The 26,954-nt window shown below is 39.9% G+C and overlaps 2 protein-coding genes across 4 annotated transcripts; both read right to left on the bottom strand.

Annotated features, from left to right (window-relative positions):
* Positions 1-1,779: 1,779 nt before the first annotated feature.
* Positions 1,780-17,623, bottom strand: LOC107551679 (uncharacterized protein PB18E9.04c). Its single transcript, XM_016233379.1, has 9 exons — positions 17,386-17,623; positions 14,565-14,617; positions 11,212-11,232; positions 10,691-10,963; positions 9,408-9,704; positions 8,046-8,333; positions 7,774-7,952; positions 7,243-7,344; positions 1,780-7,113 (listed from the first exon to the last, which is right to left on the bottom strand). Exons 2-9 carry the CDS (start codon positions 14,608-14,610, stop codon positions 6,157-6,159), a joined length of 2,163 nt encoding a protein of 720 aa, XP_016088865.1. The 5' UTR covers positions 14,611-14,617; positions 17,386-17,623; the 3' UTR covers positions 1,780-6,156.
* A 129-nt stretch (positions 17,624-17,752) lies between these two features.
* LOC107551678 (mediator of DNA damage checkpoint protein 1-like) lies at positions 17,753-26,699 on the bottom strand. 3 transcript variants are annotated; one of them, XM_016233376.1, is made up of 10 exons: positions 26,654-26,699; positions 26,092-26,242; positions 25,394-25,984; positions 25,233-25,317; positions 23,235-24,427; positions 19,410-22,663; positions 19,143-19,325; positions 18,592-18,717; positions 18,385-18,495; positions 17,753-18,293 (listed from the first exon to the last, which is right to left on the bottom strand). In XM_016233376.1, the coding sequence occupies exons 2-10, from the start codon at positions 26,228-26,230 to the stop codon at positions 18,084-18,086; spliced, it is 5,892 nt and encodes a 1,963-aa protein (XP_016088862.1). In that variant the 5' UTR covers positions 26,231-26,242; positions 26,654-26,699; the 3' UTR covers positions 17,753-18,083. The 3 variants fall into 3 exon arrangements, with proteins under 3 accessions (XP_016088862.1, XP_016088864.1, XP_016088863.1); XM_016233378.1 differs by having other exon boundaries at positions 25,233-25,311; XM_016233377.1 differs by having other exon boundaries at positions 26,092-26,238; positions 26,654-26,670.
* Positions 26,700-26,954: the final 255 nt, after the last annotated feature.

Below are 26,954 nucleotides of genomic sequence, written 5' to 3'. Positions count from 1 at the left end.
ATCATAAGAAGGTGAATTCATAGATACTAAACAAGGTAAGATTACATATAGTGAAAAGGGATGATCAGGAATGGGTTCCCTCACAAGCATACTAAAATAGTCTAAAAATATCAAAGACAAAATACACAATGACAATAAAATACCCAATGGCCTGAAGAATATGTGTGTTCATTCAAATAACGGTTTTCCTATGAATTAACTAGAACACAGTCCATTTCTACTCTGCCTTTCCTTGGGACATGCAGGGATTTTCCCTGCTTTACATACTTTTGGCCAATAAACCCAGTGATATCAGCGTTGGTTGCCATGCAACAAAGAGGCCTGTTCGACTTCCTGGGGTGTTACGCATTCCGGGGGGAAGGGTTCATGGGTCCTCGTATGGCTTGTTAACTGAGGTTACAGAGCATTTGTTAAATATAAAAACAAAATATATATTGTGTGTTTGATTGGTCCAGACGCTACATTTACTTACTCTCATGTCGTTCCAAACCTGTATGAATTTCTTTCTTATGTTGAACATAAAAGAAGATGTCATGTTTCAAAACTGTATGCCATTACGGTTTGATGTCACAATGTTTATTATGAGACTCTCGGAAACCAGTGAGCTTTGATTTTATTGATGTCTGGCATGCACCATATCTGATTTGAGAGCTGCAGAGGAGGTGAAGATGATTATCAGCGAAAATAGTGCATGACTAACATGGACAACATTCATAGTGCTTTTTTGTCCTGTCTGTGGTCACAGTGAACTATCGATGTGTAAAAATACAATAAATAGCAAAAAACAATAAAAATGTATTTAAAAAACATGAGTTTGGAATGCTGGATCTCATCTAATCTCAAAAGCTAAGCAGGGTTTGGCTCGGTTTGTAGATGGGAGACTGCCTGGGAATACCAGGTGCTTTATCTTCGGGTGGCATGTTGACTCAGTGTTAATCTTCACAGCAAGAAGGTGCCTGGTTTGAGTCCCAGCTAAGTCAGGAGGCCTTTCTGTGTGGAGTTTGAATGTTCTGCCTGTGTGGCTTATTTCCGGGTGCTCTGTGATGGACTGACCATCTGTCCAGGGTGTTTCCCTGCCTTTAGCCCAAAATGCTGGGTGGGCTCCAGCATCTCCGTGATCCTACACAGGACAAACAGTTTGGAGAATGGAAGGATGGACCTTGGAATGACATTAGGGTGAATGAATAATAATAGAATTTTCATTTGGGAGTGAACTATTTCTTTTTATTTTGATATATTTGCATGCAAATAAATAAAATGCATGTCATTTATCATGCAAACTGTTTGAAAGTCACCTTTGTGCATGTATTGTAACTTAATAAGTGTACTTGCACAATAAAATAGAAAGCCATGAAAAATAAAAAATGAATTATATTTCTCTGCCTGCTGACATACTGTTAAAAGCGTCGGTTTACCATTACTTGTCTATAAATAAGCTAGGCAGATCTGTTGCATTATGCCAGCTATGTGCTGTTGGAGTGACAAAACAAAAGAGGGAGGATTTCTCTGCACCCTGCCAGCAACAGGCCGGGGAGAAGAGAAGAAAAAGCTAGAGAGGCAGATGAGTGACTTTGAATGTGATTGACTACAAGGGCAGAAAGCACTATCTTTTTTTTGCAAATATCTCACAGCCACAGAAGAGTCATGTCAGAGTGCCTTTATAACTGCTACATGTGTGAGGAGAAAAAACAACACACGTTGAAACATTTTAAAATCATTTATTATCATTTGTAGGCATGAAATAAAGGAAGTATCACTTCTTTACAAAATGTTTATGTGTTGTGTTTGTGCAAAAAGGAAGAACGGGGACTGATAAACTGTAGAGCATCACTCAGGTGGAATAAGGAGAGGAAAAGAGAGGCAGAAACCTCTCATGCACCTGTGGGACACAACTGCACGTTGAGTTTACTTAAAACACGCACAACACCACAGGATACTTGGGCTTCTCATACTCTATACATTCTCACCGCTCATTTTCCTCACTCTTGACAGATAATTCCACACCCATTGAATTCTGAGTTTTGATTAAAGGGATGGTTCATCCAAAAATGATTTTTTTTTTGTTTACTCACCCTCATGTTGTTTCAAACCAGTATGACTTTCTTTTGTGGAAAGTTTCAGTTGTTTTTATCCATATTATGAAAGACAGTGGGGATTAAAAAAACACTCATCTCTTTCATTGACTTTCATTGTATGGACAAAAGAAAATCAGTTTTAGAACGCAATGAGTGTGAGTGAAAAATTAAAGAATTTTCTTTTCTGGATGAACTATCCCTTTAATGCCCTTTAGAATGTTTTCGACCAATCAGGTCTGACCAATGGAATGGAAAGATATAGGGTGACACATAGAATGCAACATTTTCAGTGACATCCATAGCAGGGATGTTTTATACAATGGAATTATCCAATCAGAGACCTGCAGAGCCGTGCGATACATGAAAATCAGAGTACTTTTAGAAGTCTACACACTATACCTCCTACATATGCATGACCACACTAGCACAGACGGACACTATGGGAGAGTAACTCTATAGCATGCAATGACAGACTGCAATGACGATGCATCGTTACTTTAGTGTCTGAATTTTGTAAAGCGCTTTGAGCAAGGGAAAAGTGCTATATAAACTGGATTACTATTCCATTGGTGTAGCCTTGAGTGCCGACTAAATCAAAGCGACCTGTAACACGGCTATCTTGGTATCAAAACAGAGAGCAGTTGGGTACCACTAGACAGCATCTAGTCCATTATGATAGAAATCTCGCACTGTGCACTCCCTTAAATTGAATCTGAATTTAATACCACTTAAAAAGGAACAGCAATTACCAGCAAGCCGGGGAGAAAAAGGACATTGCTAATTGCATTGAAATGACAGCTATCCAATGGAGTTTCTTGCTAACACACTGACACACACAAACATACTCACATGCACTTGTACAAACACATACAGGCCTCCTGATGTTGCCAATGATGAATAACATCTATAATCTCTCTTCAAAAATACCAAATTGCACCCATATACATACAACACAAGCATCAACACACAAAATACAAAAACAGACAGTAATCATGTCATGATACAAGACTAATATCAGTGGCAGTGTCCTGAAGGGTAGCAAATATCGTAAGCACGATAAGACACTGTGATGATTCAGGGAGTGATCAGAGGAAAACTGATTTTGCCTGGAAACCTGTGTAATGTGCATTACAGGGATGCACTTAAGAGTGACATCATTTGCTGGAGATGAAAGTAAGGGCATGTGAAATCAAGCTCACGCTTAACAGCCAATGAGATTAGCTGAAGGGAGCATGACAGTTATGCTACACTAGGTTCATAGGTTTTGTATTGTAAAAAAAATTATAAAATCCCTCCTGTGTCTGCCTGCCTGTGAATCATTGTGAGAAACAAAAGAATCTGGAACTTGAAGACCAAACTACAGAACCTCACAATACAATCTTCAAAACAAGTTATTATTATGCATGTATACATGTATCAGTGTGTATCTGCACGTTTCTTTTATATTGCTTAGATGTTCTTCAATACTGATTCTCTCTCTCTCTCGAGCTCTCCAAACAGTAACTTTAAAGGTGGACTCAGTATTTTTTTTTAAGTTTTACCGCTAAATAAATGAATAACACTTCTGAAATATGTTTTAATATCAGCCCAAACAGCTGTTTTATTTTACATGGAGTGGGTCACCTCATAGGTGCCGCCATGTTGAAATCACACGACTAGCTGAATACTACTTTATCTCTTTATCTCGAAGACCACCCTCTTATTATTAGACACTTTCATTCATTATAAACTGATCGCAGCTGACTGCAAACAGAGCATTTCTACAATGGTATTGGTAACCTAAAACTACTGGTTTCACATTATTCTACCTCCACACCACTAGGTGTCAGTGTAGGCCCAAGACCAGTGTCCAATCGACCAGTGCAACACATAAAAATTACGGAGTGCATCTTTAACATCACAAAATATGGTTCAGGTTTGCTCATAAGCCATTTTGAGTCAGATAGTTCCGATGTATCAAATTTTGTTTTGTCATGGATATATCATAATTTTACGTTTTAATGCTGCAGTGCTCCTATGGTTACGACATCTAGGGTTTGTGATATTTACATTATGAGTTGTGACACTAAGACTATATGGCTTTCAAGTGACATTTCCTTGCACTGATATTAAAACAGCTGTTAAAGGCTGAGAAAGAACAAGGCCATTTTCAGAGGTTTGTGGGAAAGGCATGGCCAAATATCTGATTGAGTTTTGTAAACCTTTAATTGCATTTCAAACCTTGTGCTTTGCCAAAAATCTACATTTTTTATTTAATGTCAACATACATTGCAATGTTGTTTAATTAATGGTTTAGTACTTTAGTCAGGCTTAAATGTGAGGTAGTGATCATCTTCAGTTAGAAAGTCTACCCACAAACCTCCAGTCTGTCAGATCTGCCCACACTTCAAGACGTTGATACGAATATCGAGTTAGCTACCATCCCCACTACTCACTGTGATTTAACATCAGCTCCCACAGATAGTGTGGTAGGAGCGGGTTCCTGGACTCATACAACATTAACAGGCAGTGGTGTTCAGGTTCTACCGGAGGCACCAGGAATATATGTAAACTGATATGTGAGACTGTTATTGTCTTACAACTATGACTATAAATCCAAAATTATTTGTGGAACATTGTAGCAACACAAACAATCTAGATCTTCTTACAAACCATGTCCATTTGCTCCTCAAGCAAATTTAACTACACAAGACATTCTGGGGCTACTTCTCAGCTTGCGTCACTTTTGCACACTGTATTTCAGCATAAAAAAGTGTCTTATTCACTAATCACCTGCAATCACTGCCATTCTTTTCAACCCAAACACACCTGCTTTTTCTGTAATTTTTGATTGTGGGATTAATTCATCAAATGATGATGAAATAATCGCATAATGGTATGCAACCGAGAACACTTTTTACATTTTAGAAAGCCAATTCAGGTGTTTGTATCGCAGTGGTGAAGAGATTCTGTAAGGTGCCAGTAAAAGTACAGCATATTGCAGTAGTCTGCTGCATTCTCCACAATTGAGCACTCTTCACCTGATTTGCATAACTGCTTTTGTGAATTGCTTAGCGCCAAAATGGTGCAAGGATCAATTCATTCCAATCACAATGCACCAGAAAACTCATTAATGATGGAGACAGCCTCACTATTTAGATATATCAGACACAGCTCACTCAATGAAGCAAACCTGTTTACGTATACTGCTGCCAACATCTGTTTCTCATCAACCATTTTTTTTTTTTTAAAGATTACAGAAATGTTTTTAACTTCATGGAAAGATTTCAACAACAATATTTTTGTTACTGACTGAACAGGAAATGTGCACTGTCACATCTCTGGACAAGAACATCCATAGGTTGGATTGATAGAAGAAGATTCTCAAAAATGTCCTCCAGGCACAGAGTCACAGATTAGTCTACGAAGGATTTTGGTATTTCTTCCTTCTGCTTTGCACTTCTGTAGTTTCCTCATTCATCTCCCTTGTCAAAATGACATGTTGACTTGCATGGGTCAAAGTGATACATGATTTTTCCACTTTTCCAGTCCTCTGACAATGAAAGGTTGGTCGCTTTCTCAGTATCAGTCCAGCTATTTGGATTCTCCGACTGGTTGAAATGGAGCAGAAATGATCTCATAAAGAATGAAAATGATTAATGTCCCATGTTCCTGTGTGCCTTTCCCCAAATTCAGCCACAATAACTTGGATTACGGAACCGATAACATAATTTATTTTCTCAATATCTTCATGCAGTGATGTATTATTTCTGTGAAGGGAGATTTGTCTTTGTACACTTTCTTGGAATATCCCAGACAGCCTCCCTCATTCTGTATTAAATTAGCCAATGGTGTAAGGTTGGAAATGCTTCTTCTCTCAACCTCTGCTACAGGGTGATTACATATTAGTAAACTGAGCGGATTTACAGTGGATCTTTCTATTGATGCATGTTAATTGTATTAAAAGTGAGACTCAAAAGACTGAGGAACCCACCCCCTTAGGAAGTCATTTAGCTCTTCTTTGTTGTTAAGTCTAGTGTCTCGATTGTCTGTGGTGGTTAATACACTAGGAGGAGGCAGGAACGAGGCTATGGTTTTAATCTCAGTTGGTGGCAGCTCCATCAGTGCTTGAAGGTGGTGCACTGTCATTGGGGGCAGCCGAGTCTAGACCTCCACTGGAGATGAGCTCAGGAGTTTTAACTGAGCTTTTCCCAGTATCAGGGGTTTTGGGAGGGGTTGTGCCCTTCACATCTAGCCCAGGAGATATGGGTGCACTCGGCTCTGACTCGATGTCAGCCTTGGATTCGGGAGTACCATTTGTGGTTGGTTTTGAGTCGAGAATCTGTGAGACTGGTGGTTTAGATTGTGGAGTAGGTGAACTTGGTTTAGGCTCAGGAGAGACCAGTTTAGGATCTGGAGTCTTGGGATCAGGTGTTGGGCTCGCAGCGGGTTTTTGTTCAGGAGTGCCAACTTTAGCTGGTGTGGGTTCAGGAGTAGGTGAAACTGCTGGTTTGGCATCTGGAGTAACGGCTGGTTTTGCATCAGGAGTTGGTGTTACTGCTTTTGGAGGTTCAGGGGTTGGACTTGGAATTGGTTTAACTTCAGTTGTTGGTTTCGGATCAGGTGTCACAGGTTGCTTGGGTTCTGGTGATGGGCTTAAGGTCGGTTTTGTTTCAGGTGGTGGTGAGATGGTCATTTTCGGTTCAGGTGTAGCAGCGGGTTTGGGTTCAGGTGTTGGTGTGACCACAGGCTTGGGTTCAGGTTCAGGCGTTACTGGTGGATTGGGTTCAGGAGAAGGTGGTGGAGGAGCAGTCGACTTGGCCACAGGTGCTGGTTTTGGAGGTGAGGGGGCTGTCTTTGACTCTGGAGCTTGGTTGGGAACGGCTTTGACATCAGGGGCAGCAGAAGAACTCAATACATCAGAATCTGCTAAGGCTGCTGTTGGGGCATCAGTGTCACTGTCAAGCGGGAGCCCAGTGGTATTAAATCCCACTCCAGAGTCACTGGTCTCCATGTTCCTCTCTTGAAGGCTTGGCTCTTTAGTAGACACCTCCAAACCCTGAGGAACATACATACAACTTAGCGTTCCTAGAGCATTTTCACAACATTCAACATAATTCAGCATTTTATATAGAGCAAATGCTTGGGGTTTAGATATACAGATGTCTTTTAGCTTCCTGGTGCTCACCTTAATGCTGACCTCTGTGCTCTGTGATTTCTCAGTGATGTCTTCTTTCTGTGACAGGGCCGGGGCTTCCTCATTCTGATGGGTACAGGCATCTTTGACAACCTGCAAAAAATATGAGCAAAGTGCTTAGTGAGTTAAACTTTTTTCTTTCTCCTTTCATGTTGGAGAAGACAAGAAATACAAATGTGAAGCATAAGGCAAATGTTTGTACTTTACATTTCTTACATATTGACACTTCAGCATAATTTTTCAAGTAATTTAATATATTGTAACTTTTTTGCCATACAATATCCACAGAAATATCCCATTCCCTTTTGGCCATTTTCACCTTTCAAAAACACATAATAATAAAGATTGATGAATAAAAATGACAACTGAAATGAGCCTCATTTGTTTGGAGATTCACTTATTTTGTATCTTATATTTTGCATCTAATGCAATGACATTAGTATAAGTCCAAATACTGTTTAAGGCCACTGAATATTCAATTGTTTTTATTCACATTTTGGTGGTAAGTTAGGTGGTAAATACCTGTCTGAAGGCATCTCCCTCCACTTTGCCTGCATTCTGGGCTTTCTCCTCAATGGCTCTGGCCTTTGCTGCACGTTTGCGTATCTTCACCAAACATGACACCAAGCACACCAACAGCAGCAGCACCAACAATGCTACCAGAGCAATGATGGCAATATAGAGTTTTGGAAGCCTGTACGCTGAGAGAGGAAGATAGACATTATAAGGTCCAAAACTTGAAAGTTAAATTAACTATTTATTTCATTTCCCATTGTCACATTGTATGTCCTCACATTCTATCTCCAGGTGGACATCAGACACCAGGAATCCCTGATGGTCAGTCACACTGAAAACTCCGGCATCGCTGGCCCTCACATCCGTCAGAAGACACAAAGAATCCTCCAAAGAGAGACGACCCTCAAGATCCACGTTAGGAGGCACGCTGAGCTCTCCGTTATCCATAATCAAATACTTATGTTTATCAGACTGAGGGATGTACAGAAGGCGAGCTAAAGAGCTATTCATGTGCAGGTTTATTTTCAGAGTGCCACCATATGAAAGGGTCGCAAATATCTGATGTGCTGGTAGAAAGAAAGAAGGAAGGAGAAAAAGAAGGAAAGCTGTTACTAGAGCTGAGATGATGTCATGAGAGCGAAGAAAGAAGAAAACGAATCGGCAGGGAGGAGAACGCATAAATATTTTAGGGAATAAATGCTGCAGGCAGAAAATGACAGACTCTATTCCATTTTTGTACTTGAGACTAGAGTCTCTCTTCCTCTTTTTGTACTTCCCCTACTATCCTTTCTTGTTATGTTTTATAACGTACCTCAAGAGTTCTCCACTGACCGTACACTTTTAAAAATAAAAGTTATTTATTGGCATCAATGGTTCCAAGGAGAACTTTTAACATCTATGAAAGCTTTCCACCAAGTTCTTTATAGTCGAAAATAATTCTTGTTCTTTACCCTAAATGTTCTTTACACTGGTTCTTTTAAGAACTGTTCACTGAAAGATTTTTTGGTGAACCCAAAATGGTTCTTGTATGGCATTGCTGCAAAACACCACCTTTAGAAGCTTAATATTTAAGAGTGTATATTACATACAAACAACCTCCAGTTGTATATTTCACACCTTTTTCACACGTTTTTGGCTCTCAGAATACCAAACGTTTTTGTATGATGAACGCTAAACTGTTTATTTGTCCATTGTCCCTAACAAAATTCTCCTACACTAGTTTCATATATCTCACATCATTCTGCGGCCTCTTTCTCTTCATGAAATCAAATAATATCACCACAAATCAATACTTCCATTTATTTATAGACATGTAATGTGCAGGAAAATATACAGCTATTTGGTTATTAGTGCAAAATAAATCTAATCAGAATGATACAAGACCCTTCTACTTCACACAGTGGTCCTATTCGCAGCCTTTGGGTTTATTTTTAGATTATTTATTTTATTATCCTTCACATATTTTATTTCTCCTTCAAAATGTCCTCCATAGCTAATCATATATTAATATTGTATCACAATTACAATTACAAATTATTGCTGTACTTATTTCAGTCAGAAGGTCAGGATTAGGACATTAATATGTTATTTGAAAATAATATAAGTGCGTGTTTTCCCTTCTCTCTTCTTCCCACTCTCACCTTTCACGTTCAGGCAGATCTTCTTCTGGATTTTCCCAATGGAATCACTAAAGGTGTAGCTGCCTTCATCAGCCCCTGTAACGGCACGCAAAGTGAACTTTTGAGGAGTGATCTCAACGCGGTCCTGGTAATTCTCCTTGGGCATTCCATCAGCATTCAGCAGTTCATCAGCCGGCAATGACGTCTGATTGGCCTCCACGGTGCTGTGGCGAAAGCCCACACGCACTGGCTCCGAGATATCATGCAGTGATACATGAAAATCTAAGCCGTATCTAACAATGACCTCACTAGAGCAATCTGGAAAAATGAGAGAGAGAAAGGAGAGGAACACATGAGATAAATGAGATGTGGAACTTGCCCTGCCTTTGAAAGTATACTGTATGAACTTACTATTAGATAAACTACTATACACTGAAATTAACCTAATGTAACATGAACAATTGCTAGGTCTAAATACATCAGTTGTTTGCACTCCCCATTAAAATTGGTATTTTGGTCTGTCCCATGTCAGATGTAGATGCTAGATCTTCTCGACTGTATCCAACAAAACGTCATGTTTTGACATCTTCCAGTGAATTGACATTCAGTTCATTTTAGTAAAGCAAATTTAAAATATTAAATTTAAACCCCACATTTTGGAACATCTTTCGCATATTTCTACAGTATTATGAGAAGTAAATCATTAAATTCCATTTTCACATTTTTGTAGTTGGTCAAGTAGAACCATCAACCTTGTCTCCCAAGTTTTTGTAAGTTGTCAAATTCATATTTTCTTTAAATTATGGGAAATATATGTTTAGCAGTAACTACAAACCAGCATATAATGAATGACAGCTTTGCTATATTCTTTTTAATTTCATCTATTTTATCTGTTTAATTTGAATGTTTATTAGAAAAAAAAGACATAGAAAATAAACAGAAAATAAAACAGTTCATATCACCAGCTCAGTTTGACTTTCCTAAGCGCTTCCTTTCTCTGACTAATTGTTGAAAGAAAAAAGGCCAAGTGCCAGTAAGCACAGCTGATAATGGAAGAAACAGATAGTTGGGTAGAGAGCAAGAAGGATCTTTAGGTAGAGAAGAACGGAAGGGAACCAGTGTGGCTTGACAGAGCTACAATTACTGCAGCAGGTCATTAAACCTCCCTTACTGTTCACCACATGACTTCCTATAATAATGGAAGTCACTCAGAGCTATTCTAGTGCGCATGTGTGCGCATCCAATTTAGTGTACAAGCTGCTGTACAAAATTAGCAAACAATTTTTTGGTAAATTATGCAGTACCTCTAACATAGAGTGTGATGCGTGTAACGTCCTCTGGATTTTGGTTAGATGTGACGGTGTAGACTCCTTCATCACTTTCTCCAACATTCTCCAGGATCAGGTGGTTTGAAGCAGAGTTGAGTTTGGCACGGAGATCCACCACCTTCCCAGAACTCATCAGCGGCTTCTCACGACCTGGGACAATCGAAGGCCTGAATGTCACGTCAGCTCCATCGGCCGGCACGAGGATGTGGAAGTCTTCCCCAAAAAACAAAGTCTGAGACATCTCTTGGGCTACAAGAAACACAAAGATATATATATATACACGAGGATGTGGAAGTCTTCTCCAAAAAACAGAGTCCTCTTGGGCTCTTGGGCTACAAGAAACACAAAGATATGTATATATATATATATATATATATATATATATATATATATATATATATATATTTGGGTATTTTACTTTTTACACTGTTGAAACTGCTTCTTTTTGTTATTGATAAACAACAAATATTAAAAAGTGACTTGTGTTTATGATTTACCTTTCAGAGTTGCAGAGAATGCTAAAAAGCCAAAAAGAAAAGCGCCAATGTTTAGATTAACACAAACACGTTCATTAACAGAATAATGTGACATCAACTAGTCAAATCATACAGAAACTGACCATGTAGGCCTACTTAAACTTTATGCAATATTTGAATATTCATTATTACTACATTTACATTCATTCTTTTGTATTTGGATAATTTTATTTATTTATTTATTTAATAGGGACAGTGCTCATTAATCAACAGTCAAAATACTGTAAATAAGCCAAAGTTAGCCCAAAAGGCTAATTTTCATCTTTTGCCCCTTGCCGGATTTTAAAAAAGGCAACCTAAAATTAAAAGAAATAATTTAACACAAGTAACAAGACACATTTGTTAAATTAATTTAGAAATCAATAATGAAAAATGAACCACTGTCCATGACACCATTTCATATTGTCTGACATTTTTAATGTATTAATATGACAATTAATAGGGAAAGACATTTTTAAAAGTTTATTAGAATATTTGGTCCCACTTTGTATTAAGTGGCCTTAACTACTGTACTTACATTTAAATTAATCCTTCGGTACAATGCACTTATTGTGTAAATACATGTTTTTACATTGTACTTATATTTTTTAAAATACCTGTAATTGCATCAGGTAATTAATTTCTGTAATTACACTGTTGACCCATCCCTTACACCTTAAACCACCCTTAAAGGGGTCATATGATGTTGCTAAAAAGAACATTATTTTGTGTATTTGGTGTAATGAAATGTGTTTATGCGGTTTAAGGTTAAAAAAACACATTATTTTCCACATACTGTACATTGTTGTTTCTCCTCTATGCCCCGCCTTTCTGAAACGCGTTGATTTTTACAAAGCTCATCGGTCTGAAAAGCGAGGTGTGCTGTGATTGGCCAGCTATCCAGTGTGTTGTGATTGGCCAAATACCTCAAGCAATGCTACACCCCTTACCATACTGTGATGCCCTGTCCGGCCGGAGCGACGAGACAAAAACATTAAAACCCATTATAAACGAGGCATTTGTTGCATCCAGTGGGGACATAATTACGGATTATAATGACTTAAGGCCCATTCACACCAAGGACGATAACTATAAAGATAACTATAAAGATAACAATATTGGCGTCCACACCAGCGAATGATATCGTCTGTTTATTTTAACGCACATGCGTCTGCCGCTTTAAATTTTTTAGCTTGTTACATTAGGATGGATTCTGATTGGCTGTCAGTGTTTGTATCATTCATCAGCTGGAAAAAAAAAGTTTTGAAAGTGATCACAACGATATCGTTCATCTGCATCGTTATAGTTATAGTTGTGGTGTGAACTATGCTATTCTTTAATATTGAGAACGATTTTTAGAACTACATCTTTATCGTTATCTTTATAGTTATCGTGCTTGGTGTGAACGGGCCTTTATACTGTCTTTTTACGTGTTGCGTTGCATAGCACCGTGTAAACATAAAACCATGTCTGTATTTGTGATCGGAGAAATGACAAACAACAAGCGCTACTCTACACTTGTCACGAATTCTGTCCATGGACTTCCATTCATTCACCACCAAAGGTCACCCTTTCCATTACATTGACTCTCGCACAACACAAACTGTTGCATAGCACCCTGGACTACATATCCCATCATTCATTGCACGGTTTGCACACTGCACTGATTGCACTCATTGCACACAGCTGTTTCTTATCACTTCACTCACTATATAACACCCACTCAAACTGCCATTCTCTGCAGAAACTGCAGCGGGCACCATCGCTTCGGGGAACATAGCAGCGAGCACCACTACCACAGGAGATACTGTAGCTTCAGCCGCCGACTCTGGAGACCCGATAGTGGATGCTGCCGCCTCTGGGAGTTCTGTGGAGGTGTATGCAGCCCAAACACAACAACAAGCGATCCCCATCAGGGGAAACACTTCAGACAGGGGAATTAGTTCATGAACAGAAGGGTTAGAGTGAGTGGGTTTGGGGATACCAGCTGTGCGTGCAGACACCAGTGGTGTATCCCTCACACTAGATACCAGACTGGGATACCGAAAGACTGACCCTGACGATCTGGGTGCAACAGACAGGACATGACAAGTCTCCTGTCTGTTGCACCCAGATCGTCAGGGTCAGTCTCCATATAATGTGCTGCACACATCTGAATATTTGGGTTGAACTGTTCTGGAACTGGTAAATACAACTTAACCACTGATTTCTAATCGTGTCCTCTTTTGGAAGACCAAACAAAGTAGTTTCGCTTTCACAACGAAACACATGGCGGGCTTGAGTGAGCGGAGGCCGCTTCGTCAGCTCCAGGTATGACGAATCGGATATCGTCCTCTTTTGGAAGGCCAAATAAAGTAGTTTTGCTTTCACAACAAAACACACAGCATCTTCACGACATGGCGGCAGCAACAAAACTACAGCGAGAATAAAAGTTACACCTTCTTTCTTTGCGTGAACATTTGGTAGGCGTTATGCAAATCTTCCCACATCGTGACGTTTTAGGTAGGTGTTGTTGACTCTTAACTTTTTATAAAGAATATCTCTTTGGATTTGAGTCTTTAGTCTTTGCAACTTTACAGATCTTCTTTATGCACCAAGAGCTTGTAACACTTCAAAGAGAAAGGAAAAATTTAAATCGCATCATATGACCCCTTTAAACCTACCCATACCACCAAACCTGTCCCTAACCTTACCCGTATCCCACCTCAACAGCAGCAGAAGTCTTTTGCAATACAATATGAACACAATAAGTACAATGTACTTATTTTTTTATGTATAAGTACATAGTTGTTAAGGCCACTTAATATAAAGTGGGACCGAATATTTTAAAGATTTAAAGAACATTTTTAGTGAACAAATGCCATTTGGTAAGAGTTTCAAATCATTTGTAGTAATTTACTGTCTTTTTCTATTCGGAAATATGACCACACATTTCAGCTTTGAGTTTTGGGTTGAAATTCCAATCTACAAGTAATGAAAACTACAGCTTTGTATCAGAAAATGAAGTATGGCTAATATACCCATTAGAGACGGCACTTTTAATACCCAGATCGATCATATTGGGCCAGATTTTCATTATATAACTAAAAGCTATGTACGTATGGTATATAGTCCCTGCATGCGGGTGCATTCAATACTCCCGTGCCATTTGTGGGCACATTAGAGCACTTAGAGATGATGCATTGTGCATCAGGGCTATAATTCAAAAAACTACAATAGCTATTAGCATGTCAGAGCTACTGACCTTAACATTTCAGTACAAAAAACAACACTTATGTAATGTTGATAATGATACAGATCAAGCACTGAACGGATTCACAAGGAATCTTTCTTACCTGAGTAAAACAGCACGCTTAAGATGAGCAGCCTCAGATTCTGCATACTGGCTCTGAAAACATTTACACATGGAAACGCATTTACATTCATAGAGGATTTAAATGATAAACACCGACATTGTGAATGTGTACGTTTTATTGGTATGTTGCTCAAGTTTTCTCACATTCCAGCTAGACAAAAAGGATAAAACTGATAAAAAATGGCAAATGGACACAGATCGATTGAGAGCTTTGATGTGGAGCGGTGAATAGGGTGTAACGGTAAAACAATTTACTTTATGTTAATGTTAGACAGATGTCTATGGCTCTGTTTTTCAGCTTTTATGGCTGATGTGTCAGCTCTGGCTTAGATCATCAGGCCATGGATCTAAAAGGGCTCTGTTGACAAATGAGCCTCTTTAAAGAGCTATTTGGACGTGTCAGTAACTGTGGCTTTATTGGCAACCAATAAATGTCCTTATAAATTATACGTTTAGATAAAGTGCTGTCAGTATAAATGGAATGAGAAGCATATGACATCAACTGGGTGGATCATTATTATAATCAGAAGGAGATTTAATGACTGAAGACATTAAAAATGTCAGAGAAAATGAAATCAGACTAAGTCTGTTAGCCTGGTTTGTTCTACAAAAAGTCTCTCTCTGATGTTTAAAACTAAATAGACAGTCTAAATACAAATAGTTTCAAATCGGCAGAAAATGCAGAACTTTCTTTTCAGAGCAGATTCCATGTGGGCTTACTCATAACTACTATTATTTACTAATTTTTATGGGGTTTGAAAAAAAAAACATTTAGCCAATTAAACATTTTGGAGTAAAAGATAAAATAAATATATTCCCTATAGAAATAAAAAATATATTATTACTTTTCAATACATTTACTGGCCTGGAAATTTCCCCCCAAAATTTTGAAAAAATGTTAAAATTCCCTATTTTAAATTCCCTAAAATATTTTCACATTTTTTCTGTGACAACACTTATGTAATGTCGATAATGATACAGAAACCCTTTTGAGGTACAAATTATAATTTGTGCTAAACTTACACTTATCCTAATAGGCTATATCAATTATAATTCATTTTAATTTTATTATAGGTGGTATAATGGTTGGTATGATGTATGGTAATCTGTAATGTGGAAATATTAGGACAAACACATTAATTCACAGTCTGAAAGAAGCCAACACTTCACACATAATGACATAGAAAGAATCCTAAGAAAACCTTTGCCAGGCCAGACATATTAGAGAGCGAAGAAAGCATCCAGAACAGCAGACATGCATTTAGGCCATTCAGTAATTTCATAACAGACTTCTGCCCAGACGCTCAACTTTGAACATTTTATTACCACTCAGTTGCAAAAATTAGAAAAAACAGCCAATGAGCATATCTCTCTCTCTAGACAATAAAACACATGTGCTGATGTGTAAATGCATCAGCACTATTTAATTTCACATGGACAAAGTGCCATCTGGTCCACTTACATGCTTTCACTCTCTCTCTCTCACAGTATGACACCTCTTACAGCAAGCTCACAGTTCCTTTCCTATAAGACACAGCATGCATAAAACATGGGCAACATGGAGGCAGAAATGCAGACCGGGCGACAGGATGCTCACATACAACATGCTTTTCTCCTGAGCACAATACAAAAGATGAATAGGAGCTCAAATCAACCTGCTGCAGATATATGAACTGCAATATTGCATATTGGTAAATTATGCCAATAGCAAGCAGGGAAATAAAAAGAGATGGATAGTAGCTCAGGGAAATCAACCTCAACCTTTGGAAAGGTGCTGTACCAAATTCATATGTGGTTATTGATGTTAGAAGCAGGTCATCTCCTAAGAGACCAGGATGGGGCATCTGGAAATTACTTCCAGATCATTCCATTCAGACCTACAGTATTTGACTACACTATCACCTGGATCATAATCTATTTTAAAGCCTGGAATTAGATCAGTTCAATGCAATAGTTAAAAGGGTCTGATATGACATGAAAGGCGATGAGATCATGGCTGTGTCTCACAACCAAGTGAGCTGACTACCTAGGCTCCATTTTTAGGCATCATTATGGTTGAGAATATGGCGTAGCCTATTAGTTAAGCATCTGAATGGGGTTTGAGACACAGTCCGCATGTGTTATAAGCGGCGGGGGCGGCGGCAGCTCACATCTCCCCTCTGTTTCTGACGAAAACCTTGTGTTATGATCTTTTCCCCCTCCCAATCATTAAAATATTTGCCAGTCAAACAAATTTTCTGTCGGTCACAAGCTGAGAAAGATCGCCTACACATGTAGGGGTTATGATGGTGCATATCAGACCACAAAATGATACTGGCCAGTTGAGCCGCAGTACCGGCAAAATTAGCTGTGCACTCCCTGAGAATATAAAATCTAAATTATTAATGTTATTATTAAAATTATAGTTACAGCTTATAGCGATAAATATGTATACAATGATAATATTTGCTCTCATCGTTAATTTTCCTCTAATTTAATCTCAATGCGTATTTTAATAGCAACATTTCATGTTAAAACAGGATGCTGAACCGGCGCTCTCGCGCGGACGGGGCATTTAATGTGATGCTATGCAGAAACGAGCGCAAATCTATTCTTCAACAAGCCGAAATGTTCTTCTAAATGACCAAACATGCATCTTACATCTTATTTTATTCGCGTTCCAACAGCAACCAGCAACTTTATCCAATCGGAAAAGTACCAGACGAAGCAGAAACTGCAGAATTTAACCCTTCAATTCCTGCAAGCCAAAGCAAGCTGCACATTTATGATATCCCTGCCGCAAAATTGACATTTTCCCTTACCGTGTTCACCGCTCACCTCCAATACCCTCCTCAGCTGATAGTCTGTAATAGAAGGAAAATCCGCTATTCGTTCCTTTCAGCTTCCTATCTCGAAGATCACTTAAGGACTAAGATGCACCTTAGGAATCTGTCCAGTATCTTGCAGCGTCTCGAGTGCGGTCGGTACAGCCCGGCGCTTCAACCCCTTATGGGCGTGTCAGCGGATCTGAACACACACAGCCAACCTTTGCAGAGCCGACGTGAAGGTCTTTAAGGTGTTCTTCAGATCGAATCATCACTGAGACCAACGCCCTTGTGAATATAAACGTGCACTAGACCATTTGCTGCATTTTGTTTTTATGTAGTTTTTGAATGCAAAAGGGGCAAAACGCACAATATTTCTTTATTTTGGCTCTGAAAGCGTTTATTGAAGTAATACGTTAAAAAATGAGAGGAGCTCATTCTCCCATCACTAACACGCATCATTCATTGACATCCACCTCACACTCTCTCCAGCTCTCACATTCACAGGAATCAGTGGGTGTGTGGTTACAAGTGTAACAGCATCTCATCTAACTCATTACAGACTTCATAAAACTGAGATATTATGTGTCACATATTCATCTTAAGCAATCTGTACTGAAACATACTTGTATTAGATTCTATCACAGACTAGAACAAATGTAATACACAACAAGTCCTTTCCTATGTCATTGTCACTACTTTCTTCGGCCCCTGGCAGTAGCTTTGGGGGCCGCAGGCTGATTGGACATGTTGAGAGAGGAAGTGAGAGAATAGGCCTGCAGGTCAACTCTCTGCTGCAGAATGCCAGTCAACAGGAACTCTGTGCTGACCATGGGCAATGACATACTCACTGCCTTATCACAAAGCGCCGTGTCCTGCTCACATGACACCACCACAGTGTGCCCCTAAATAAACAGAGGGAGAAATCGCAATACAATATGAGAATATGTAATATGTGCATTGAAATAGGACAATATATGCATTGGTTCTGGGTACCTTGTGAGCAGAGGGCATTTTGGGGAGGAAGCGTGCTCCACAGCAGGTGATGATTTCTTTCATTTGAGACGGTTCCGGCATCACAGAAGGGGTTACGTGAATCTCATAACCCTATGAAAGCAAAATTAGGGGAGAAAATATATGATGCGAATGGTACAACTTGAGGCTTGGGCCTGATATGCTAATGTGCTTGTGAGGGACTAATACCTTTAAAAGGGGTTGAGTTTGAGCAGTTTGCAGTGACATCTGTAGGCTGAAACTGAACTTTTTCTCCTGCTCGGTGTCTTTCAATATATATTCATCAGTAGAAAGGAAATGGCCCGCTTTTCCACACTAAGAGAGAAAGAGGAGGATGATGTCATGCTTGAGTTGAGCTCAAAATAAAGTCTGAATTATGTACTAGTTACACAGCTAGAAACCCTTGTCAAACAGCTTCTCGAACATAAACAGAGAAACAAATCAGCAATATCATAAGAAACCATTCTTGACCAGGAAATACATGGACAAAACATACAGAAATTTCTGGGTTCAGCAAAAGATGTTAATGTGTTGTGAGTGGGTAGGGGTATTGAAGCACTGCCATCAGATATGGTGATGGTCTATCACACTATCAACCAATTAATGGTAAAGATGGAAGATTCATATTATAAAAATGTAATTTAACAAGCATTTTATAGGCTTAAAGTCAGATATGAATAATGGATTTTGGGTTTGGCTAGGTTGTACCAGGAATATTCCTTTAATATGCACTACCTCACCTTCTTTAGCCAATCAGGAGACACGATTGGCACCCCTCTGGCAACAGCACACAAAAACTTAACAGTGCGTCTCGCTTTATCAGTCACTAGGTGAGTCATATCGTTTACTCCTTTCGCCAGACTTCCACCTAACCGGGTGACGACACTTTCTCCGTCCTCATCTGTCAGCCCAGTGAATAACACCTAAAAGAGTAGATGACAGATTGGTGTCAGCCACACAGCGATAAAACCTGCTAGTAAACGTCTGTATTTGAGGCTGCGTGTGACCTTGTGCGCCTGACTAGACACAGACCGCCTTGGAGTCTTGGGTGTGGGTGAAGGAGCCTCTTCTGGGGATGCTCTAGTGTTTGCTGCTCTCTTACGACCTCTGTTGTTGGTTTGGGGCACAGCAGTGCTGTCCTCCACCACCTCAGCATCTTGCTCAAGCTCATTGTACATTCCGACATTTACATTTTCTACACCAGAACGCCTTCCTCCTCTTCCCCTGCCTTTTCCAGAAGTTTTAGCTTGGGAAACTTCTTCCGGTTCTGGTAGTTTCATACTCTTCCTGCCTCTGCCTCTTTCTCTCGTCCCTTGGTTCGAAGGTCCGATACTATGAGCAGATCTTTCAGAACTTCTAGAACTGGAGCGGGATCGGGAACGGGTTTTTGAATTGGAGTCCTGCTCTGTGTCTTCAACTGCACTAGCTGCTCCTCTCCTGCTAGACTGTCTAGCACTGATGGGTTGCTCATCAGCTGTCTGTTTCCCTCGGCCTCGCCCCCTGCCTCGCCCTCGTCCCCTCTGGGTGGACACCTCCTGTTGTGAGGATACAGACTGATCCGAGTTCATAGAGGAGCCTGAGCAGCGGCGTGTTTGTCTGGCTGGAGGAACTAGAGGAGCTTCTAGTTCTGTCTTGTCCTCCTCATTCTTTTGTTTCTGATGGTTTTTCTCCTTTGTCTTTTTTTGTTCTGTTGCTCTCATCAGACGTTCCTCATTTTCTCGTCTTTCCTTTTCTAATTGTTCTCTTTCCGCCTCTAATCTTTCCTTCTCCTTTTGAATTCTTTCCTCTTCTTCCTTTCGTCTTTGTTCTTCTAGTTCTCTCCTCTCCCTCTCCAACCTTTTCTTCTCTTCTTCCTCCTTCTGAATTCTTTCTTCTAGTTCTCTCCTCTCCCTTTCAAACCTCTCCTTCTCTTCTTTTTCTAAACAATCTTTTTCCTCTTTTTCCCGCTGAATTCTCTCATTTTCTTTTCTAATTTTTTCATCTTCTTCCCTTTTCAATCGTTCTTTTTCCTCTAATTCCTTCTGCTCCCTTTCTAGTGTTTGTCTCATTTCGGATTCAGCCCTCTTTCTCCGTTCACGTTCTTCTCGTTTCTTTCTCCCATTCTCCTTTTCTTCCGTCTCTAACCTCTCTGTCTCCTCTCGTTGCTGGAGCTCTTTCTCCAGCCTCTCTTTCTCTTCTTGGGCATTCCTCTCCTCCAATTTTTTCTCTTCTTCATTTTCACTACACTTCAGTTTTATACTCGTCCGTCTGGTTCCTCTCCTTGTGGTTTTTTCATCTTCACTCTCTTCCTCATCCTCAGACAACGCTTTACCCCTCTTTCTTTTTCCTTCCTGCCCTTTTCTAGTTTTACCTTGGACTTTGCTAGATACACCGGTCTCACTCTCCACCTCTGTCTTGTCTTTTCTCTGTCTTCTGCTACTAGGTTTTTCTTGGGTGTTCTCCTTCACCTCTGTCTTGCCTTTCCTCTTTCTTTTGCTGCTTCTGAGACTCGATTCTTCTTGGGCATTCTCCTCAAACATGGGCTGTGTTTCAACAACACTGAGATCAGAGTTCGGTTCAGCAGACTGTGCAGGTTCACCTTCATCTTTTTGTCTTCCTCTGCAGGGTCTTTTGGATCTGATGCCACTCAGATCTTCATCCCTTTCAGTTCTGTCCCCATGAACAGGCTGCATTTCTGTGTTAATAAAAATGGAGCTGACGGCAGCTTCAGCAGGTTGTGGAACGCTGTCCTCTTTTATCTGCCTTCCTCTGCGGGACCTCCTGGATTTCACTCCACTGTTCAGATCTTCATCCCTTTCAATCACTTCTTCAGGAACTGGTTGGGTTTCTGTGATAGTCTGATGAACAGCAGCCTCAGCAGTTTGTGTTACCTCGTCGTCTTTCTTTGGTCTTCCCCTTTGTGATCTTCTGCTTGCCATCTTGCTGCTGATGTCTTTTTCCTGTCCTTCTTCTTCCTCATGCATAGGCTGTGTTTCATCTACGCTGATATGGGAGCTCGAGGTTATTGGGAGTTCTGTGGATCTGTCTTCATCTATCTGTCTGGTGCTAACTGCATTAATCAGATCTTCACATGGTGCCTCTTCTTCACACATAGGTTGCGTTTCAGCAACAGTGACACATACTTTCAAGTTCAGTTTAGCAAGTTCTGGAGATTTGAATTCATGTGCTTGTTGTCTTTTACTCTGTCTCCCAGAGCTGACCTCACTTTTCAGATCCTCAGTTTGTTCTTCCTCACACACTGGTTGTGTTTCTGTTATAGTGTGTTCGACAACAGCCTCGGCAGGTAGTGGGACTTCCTTCTCTTTTTTTGGTCTACACCTGCGTGATCTTCTGATGGACATCTTGCTGCTGAGCTTTTCCTCTTGTCCCTCATCATCTTCACCAACAGACTGTGTTTCAGGGATGGCACGATTGGAGGTGGAGGGCTTTTCAATATGATGTACAGGCTCACCTTCGGTTTGTCTTCTCCGGACCTCATTGTTCAGATCATCCTCTGGTGCTTCGTCTTCCTCAAACATTGGCTGCGTTTCTGCGATGGCGATATGGGAACTGGAAGGTTTTTCTATATGACTACTGCTGACCACTTTGTCCTGATCTGGTGCATCATCATCATCATCACACATTGGTTGCGTTTCAGCTATAGTGAGATGGGAGCTGAAGTTGTTTTCAGCAAGATGTGCAGAATCATATTTCTCAGACCGTTGTCTTGGTTTCTGAAAGCCATCCCCACTCAGATCTGCATCTGTTGCCTCTTCTTCCTCACACATGGGCTGAGTTTCAGCAATTATAAAACAGGAGCTGGTGTTTTTACCTTTGTGTACTGTCCCTTCACCACGGGTTCTCCTACCTCGTTTCATGCCCTCCTCCTCACCCTTTTCCATTTCTTCAATGGTGTCGGTCATGAGCTGGGTGGGCTCATTCTGATAAACCTCTTTGTCTTCTCCCTCCCAGACAAGTTGTGTTTGGGCTGTGAAAAGAGAAAACGGCTGCGTCTGCTCCTCCCGTTTTGGGGTGCTGGCTATGATCAGAGTGTCTGCTGTGGAAAGGTGAGAGTCATTTTGTGTCTCTTTATCTTCCTCCTCCTCGTCATCATCAGGCTTTGCTACTGGGATGAGCTGAGTTTTAGCAGTTGAGAAGTTGGAGTAGGGTTGGGTATGGTTCAGAGGCTCCTGCTCTTCCTCGCAGTCTGTCTCTGTTCCATATGCCTGTGTAGCCTCAAGATCAAGCTGCTTTGGCTTGAGCCTAGCAGTTCCAGCAGTTCCTAAAATTGGCATATAACACAATACCATACAAGGAATTGTATGGGTTCAATATAAATTAAGCTCAACTGATAGCATTAGTGGCACAATATTGATTATCCCAAAAAATTATTTTGACACATTTGACTAAAAAAGCTACAATGAAACAGCTACTATGGAAGTTGTAAAAGCAAATATTTGAAGCCTATAATTCTAAGGTAATTTTTTATTAATTCTTTGGTTAAGATTTGTGTTATGTTGCATTTTATCATACTAAAATCAATATCAACACATTATTCATATATTTACATCTTGTGGCTATAGTTTTGCAGTTTACATATTGGACCTATTGACTTCTATTGTAAATGCCTCACTGTAACCAATTATCATTATCATTTTAAAGAAAAGTTGAAAATACTTGTGGCAATTGGTATCATGCACCTCTAACATACTCTGGCAACCAAGTCTGAAACCCCTTTCATAGAAAAGAGGTTTTAAGAATTTACTGTTTACTGAACTGTACTGACTACATGAATGAATATTATAATTTAAAAAAAAGAATGAGATTAAGAAGGAAGAGGGTGGGATGCTTACCGTATGCTTGCGTGGGCAGTAAGTCCCACTCTTCTTCTAAGTGGCCAAAAGCTTGGGTTGGTTCCTCAAGATTAGACTTTGCTTGAGAATGATGTTCTTGCTTTTTACGGCTGCTCTCTTCTGATTGCTCGGCTTTGCTACCTAGAGAAACCTTGTAACTCTGTGCGGCCTTCACAGCTTTGCCTGGTAAAAGTTTAAAAGGATCCTCATCATATTTTTCACTGTTTGACAGAATACCTCTGGCCTTCACCTTTTCCTTGTCCTCAATCTCTTCCTCTACATCTGTGTCACTGTCCATGTGGAGCTCTGTCCCTGGAGCTGATGTAGGCCTGACATCACTTCCCTCTCCAATGTGATGTGAGACCTCTGTTGCAATAGAAACCTTCATGGGATTATCATCTTCAACATCAGTGTCACTGTCCATGTGGAATTCTGTATGTGGTGGTGCTGCTGATGGAGGACTTTCTGTAACTGCTTCCTTTTTGGAGACATTTTCAGTTATAGAAGCCTCATTCTCCTCAACATCAGTATCACTGTCCATATGAAGATCTGATTTCACCTTTGGAGCTTCTTCAGTGTGAACCTTGGGTTCAGTTTTGCTTTTCTCTTCAACATCAGTATCACTGTCCATATGAAGTCCAACTGAAGAGACAGATTTGTCAAGAATTACTGCTTCTTGAGCCTGTGGTTTAGCCTTACTTGCTTCTGGTTCCTCTTCCTCAACATCAGTATCACTGTCCATATGAAGATCAGCTGAAGATGGTGGTCCCACCTTTGGAGCTTGTTCAATCTGAGCCTCTGTTTCAGTTTTATTTTTCTCTTCCTCTTCTTCAACATCAGTATCAGTGTCCATATGAAGTCCAACTGAAGATACAGATTTCTCTAGAGTTACTGCTTCTTGAGCCTCTGGTACAGCCTTACTTGTCTCCAGTTCCTCTTCCTCAACATCAGTATCACTGTCCATATGAAGATCAGCTGAAGATACTGGTTCCACCTTTGCAGCTAATTCAGGCTGAGCCTCTGCTTCAGGCTTGCTTTTCTCCATGTCCTTTTCTTCAAAATCAACATCACTGTCCAGATTTAGGACTAGAGGGCCAGGCTTAGATGACTTTGAACAAGGCTCATCAGGGTTTTGCCTCAGTCTGAACCGGTCTATTGAGGCTGAAGATGGAGTGATGGAACTTTCATCCTCACTGATAAGGAAAAAAATATGGTGAAGCTAATTTATTGGGAGATAATATACTGCGATCCATAAGTGTACTGCACAGTTTATAGCATTAAGGTGCGATCACACAAGGGCAAAAAAGGTCTACTGTTAATAGTTTAACAATATATGAAGCGCAGTTTACATAGAAGTTACTTTTAAACCACACAGCTTTCTGTTGGTCTACATGGTCAATTTGTGTGACCAAGTTGAGCCCAAATTTTTGATTGCGTGGATTTCTAATAAAATGACTGGATTTTGTCGGTGTAGACAGTATATGCAACTGCACTTTCAGCCATGCAACAGCAGGCATGTATTGAACTTTCAAACTGACAGATACCATTATATATGTTAAAAAAGTGATTTTTGCTTTATCACATTAAATCTTTCCTTTCATAATGGCCATAAATTTTAAATAGGTGACTAGGTGTGATTCATTGAAAACTATTACAAGACTGACTGCCAATAAATTTGAAACACATGAGGGGGAGTATCACATTATATGTGCATTTTTGTCTTATTGACCTTTAAAATTTGGACAAAGACAAATGACAAACAAACATTATTCAAATATCTTCTTTTGTCACTCAGAAAAATAAAGTCATACAAGTTTGAGGGTAAACAATCACATTTGGATGCACTTTATGTATTTATTTAGGCAAAATACAATTTCAATGGAGTTATATCAGTTACCCTATGCAGTAGCACATCAACATTACGTAATCGTATGATGTCTTTTTTTTTTACTAGTTCAGGGAAAATTAAAAGGGAACATTAAAAAACATTTAACTTACCTCTCTGGAATGACTTTTTTTGCAGGGGTCAGGAATGATGAATTTGTGGAGCTACACAGATGAGAGGAAGAAGCTGAGTCTGAGACTAAAAAGAAAGCAAGCATGAAAATAGTGTGTTATTAAATCTTCCAGTAATATGCTTTGCATCTCAATTTACCTACCAAAATCTTTCCTCTCATCCGGCGCACTCTCTCCATCGGAGTCCGATTCAGGCACCAGGGTGATCTCAGGCTGTTTGTGAGCTGACTGTGGTGAACTCATTTTGGGTTGTTCATCCTCAGGGCTCCATAAAGGCACAGGAGGCAAAACGCTCCTCTCTTTCACATTCAACCTATTCCGCACACATTTACTCAACTCTGACTCCGAGTCACTACTTGAAAATGCTGGACTTAATGTTTTCTCCTTTTTGGGCACACCTCCTTTCTCTGGAGTTATGCGTGTATCTTTCTTTGAGATCTTCAGGCCAGTGTACTGACATGGCACATCAGCGAGCACCACACTCTCTCCCTCGGTCAAAGCGTATCGGACCTGAGGCGTCAGCTTGAATCTGCCTTTTCTGGTTCCATTCAAACTGCCCATGTCCCAGAAAAGTGCTTCTACATCATCACCGTTACCAAAACGATCGTTGCTAGAGCGGAACACTGAGATGGAGATGACAGCATGCCGACTGGATACAGATCGGGCCGGAAGCAGAACAGAACAGGCAGCAGGATCACGACCGATGACATTCTCTCCGATGTAGAGAGGGAATTCTGATTGAACGTGTGAAGAGAGAAAAGAAAGAGAAGGCAATGTCATAATTTCAATAATGCACAGATAATATTAGTTAATATATAAGGTAGTCAATAAGAGCACTCACCTGTCTCTGGTATGTGGTCATTTTTGAACACCTTTAGTGTTGCTAATTGTTCTCTTTCTGGTCCTCCTTTCTCCTCTACCTGTTCTTCTTCTTCTTCTTCTTCAGAGAAGGGATCGTCGATCTGCTGAGTGGCATCCATCCTCCTCTCTAGCTAAAAAAATCAACGAAAATATGGTTGTCATAAATATCACCACAAGGTAAATATGGATGTTTTAAGCTCTATACACACACAAGCAACATATTATACAATATTACCAGCATTCTCTGGTGAATGGGGAAGCATGTGTGACAAACAGTTTATTTTAACACACTTTTTATGATATAAGGATATTATTATGACTTTCTAATCATTTCGTATACGAATAAGTTTTCATAAGTGCCACACTGGCAACAGTGCCTATTTGGCTAAATAAATATGTACTAATTTTCAGGAATATTTAATCAGAAATAATGTTTCCCTTCAAAATGCAAAGGTAAACATGCACGATGATCATTTTTTTACATTTGCAGTGACATATCGTGCGTGATCTACTTCATTTTATAAAAACAAATGTGCGCTTACCTTATCATGCAGAACGCTTGGAAATCATTTCCTGAACACTAAGACCAGGCCAGCCCTTAAAAGGAGCACTACTGATTCGCTAGTCAAGCTGTCTATCAGAAACTGAGTCTGCACTGATTGGCTGATAATGCGTCACTGCGGCTTGATTGGACAGCTGAGGAATAGAAGGCGCCTGTGTTTTCCGCGCTTTCTGCAGAGGGGCGTGTTTGAAACTGTTTTTTTTATTTTTTATCCATTTGGAATTTGAGACACAATAATTTAGACATTTCTTACTTTTCCTTGCATTTGAGTTATTAACCTC

The sequence above is a fragment of the Sinocyclocheilus grahami genome, unplaced genomic scaffold (genome assembly GCF_001515645.1).
Source record: "Sinocyclocheilus grahami isolate Dianchi unplaced genomic scaffold, SAMN03320097.WGS_v1.1 scaffold429.1, whole genome shotgun sequence".
NCBI lineage: Eukaryota > Metazoa > Chordata > Actinopteri > Cypriniformes > Cyprinidae > Sinocyclocheilus > Sinocyclocheilus grahami.
The sequence above is the reverse complement of the archived record's forward strand: the minus strand, read 5'-3'. Positions and strand labels throughout refer to the sequence as shown.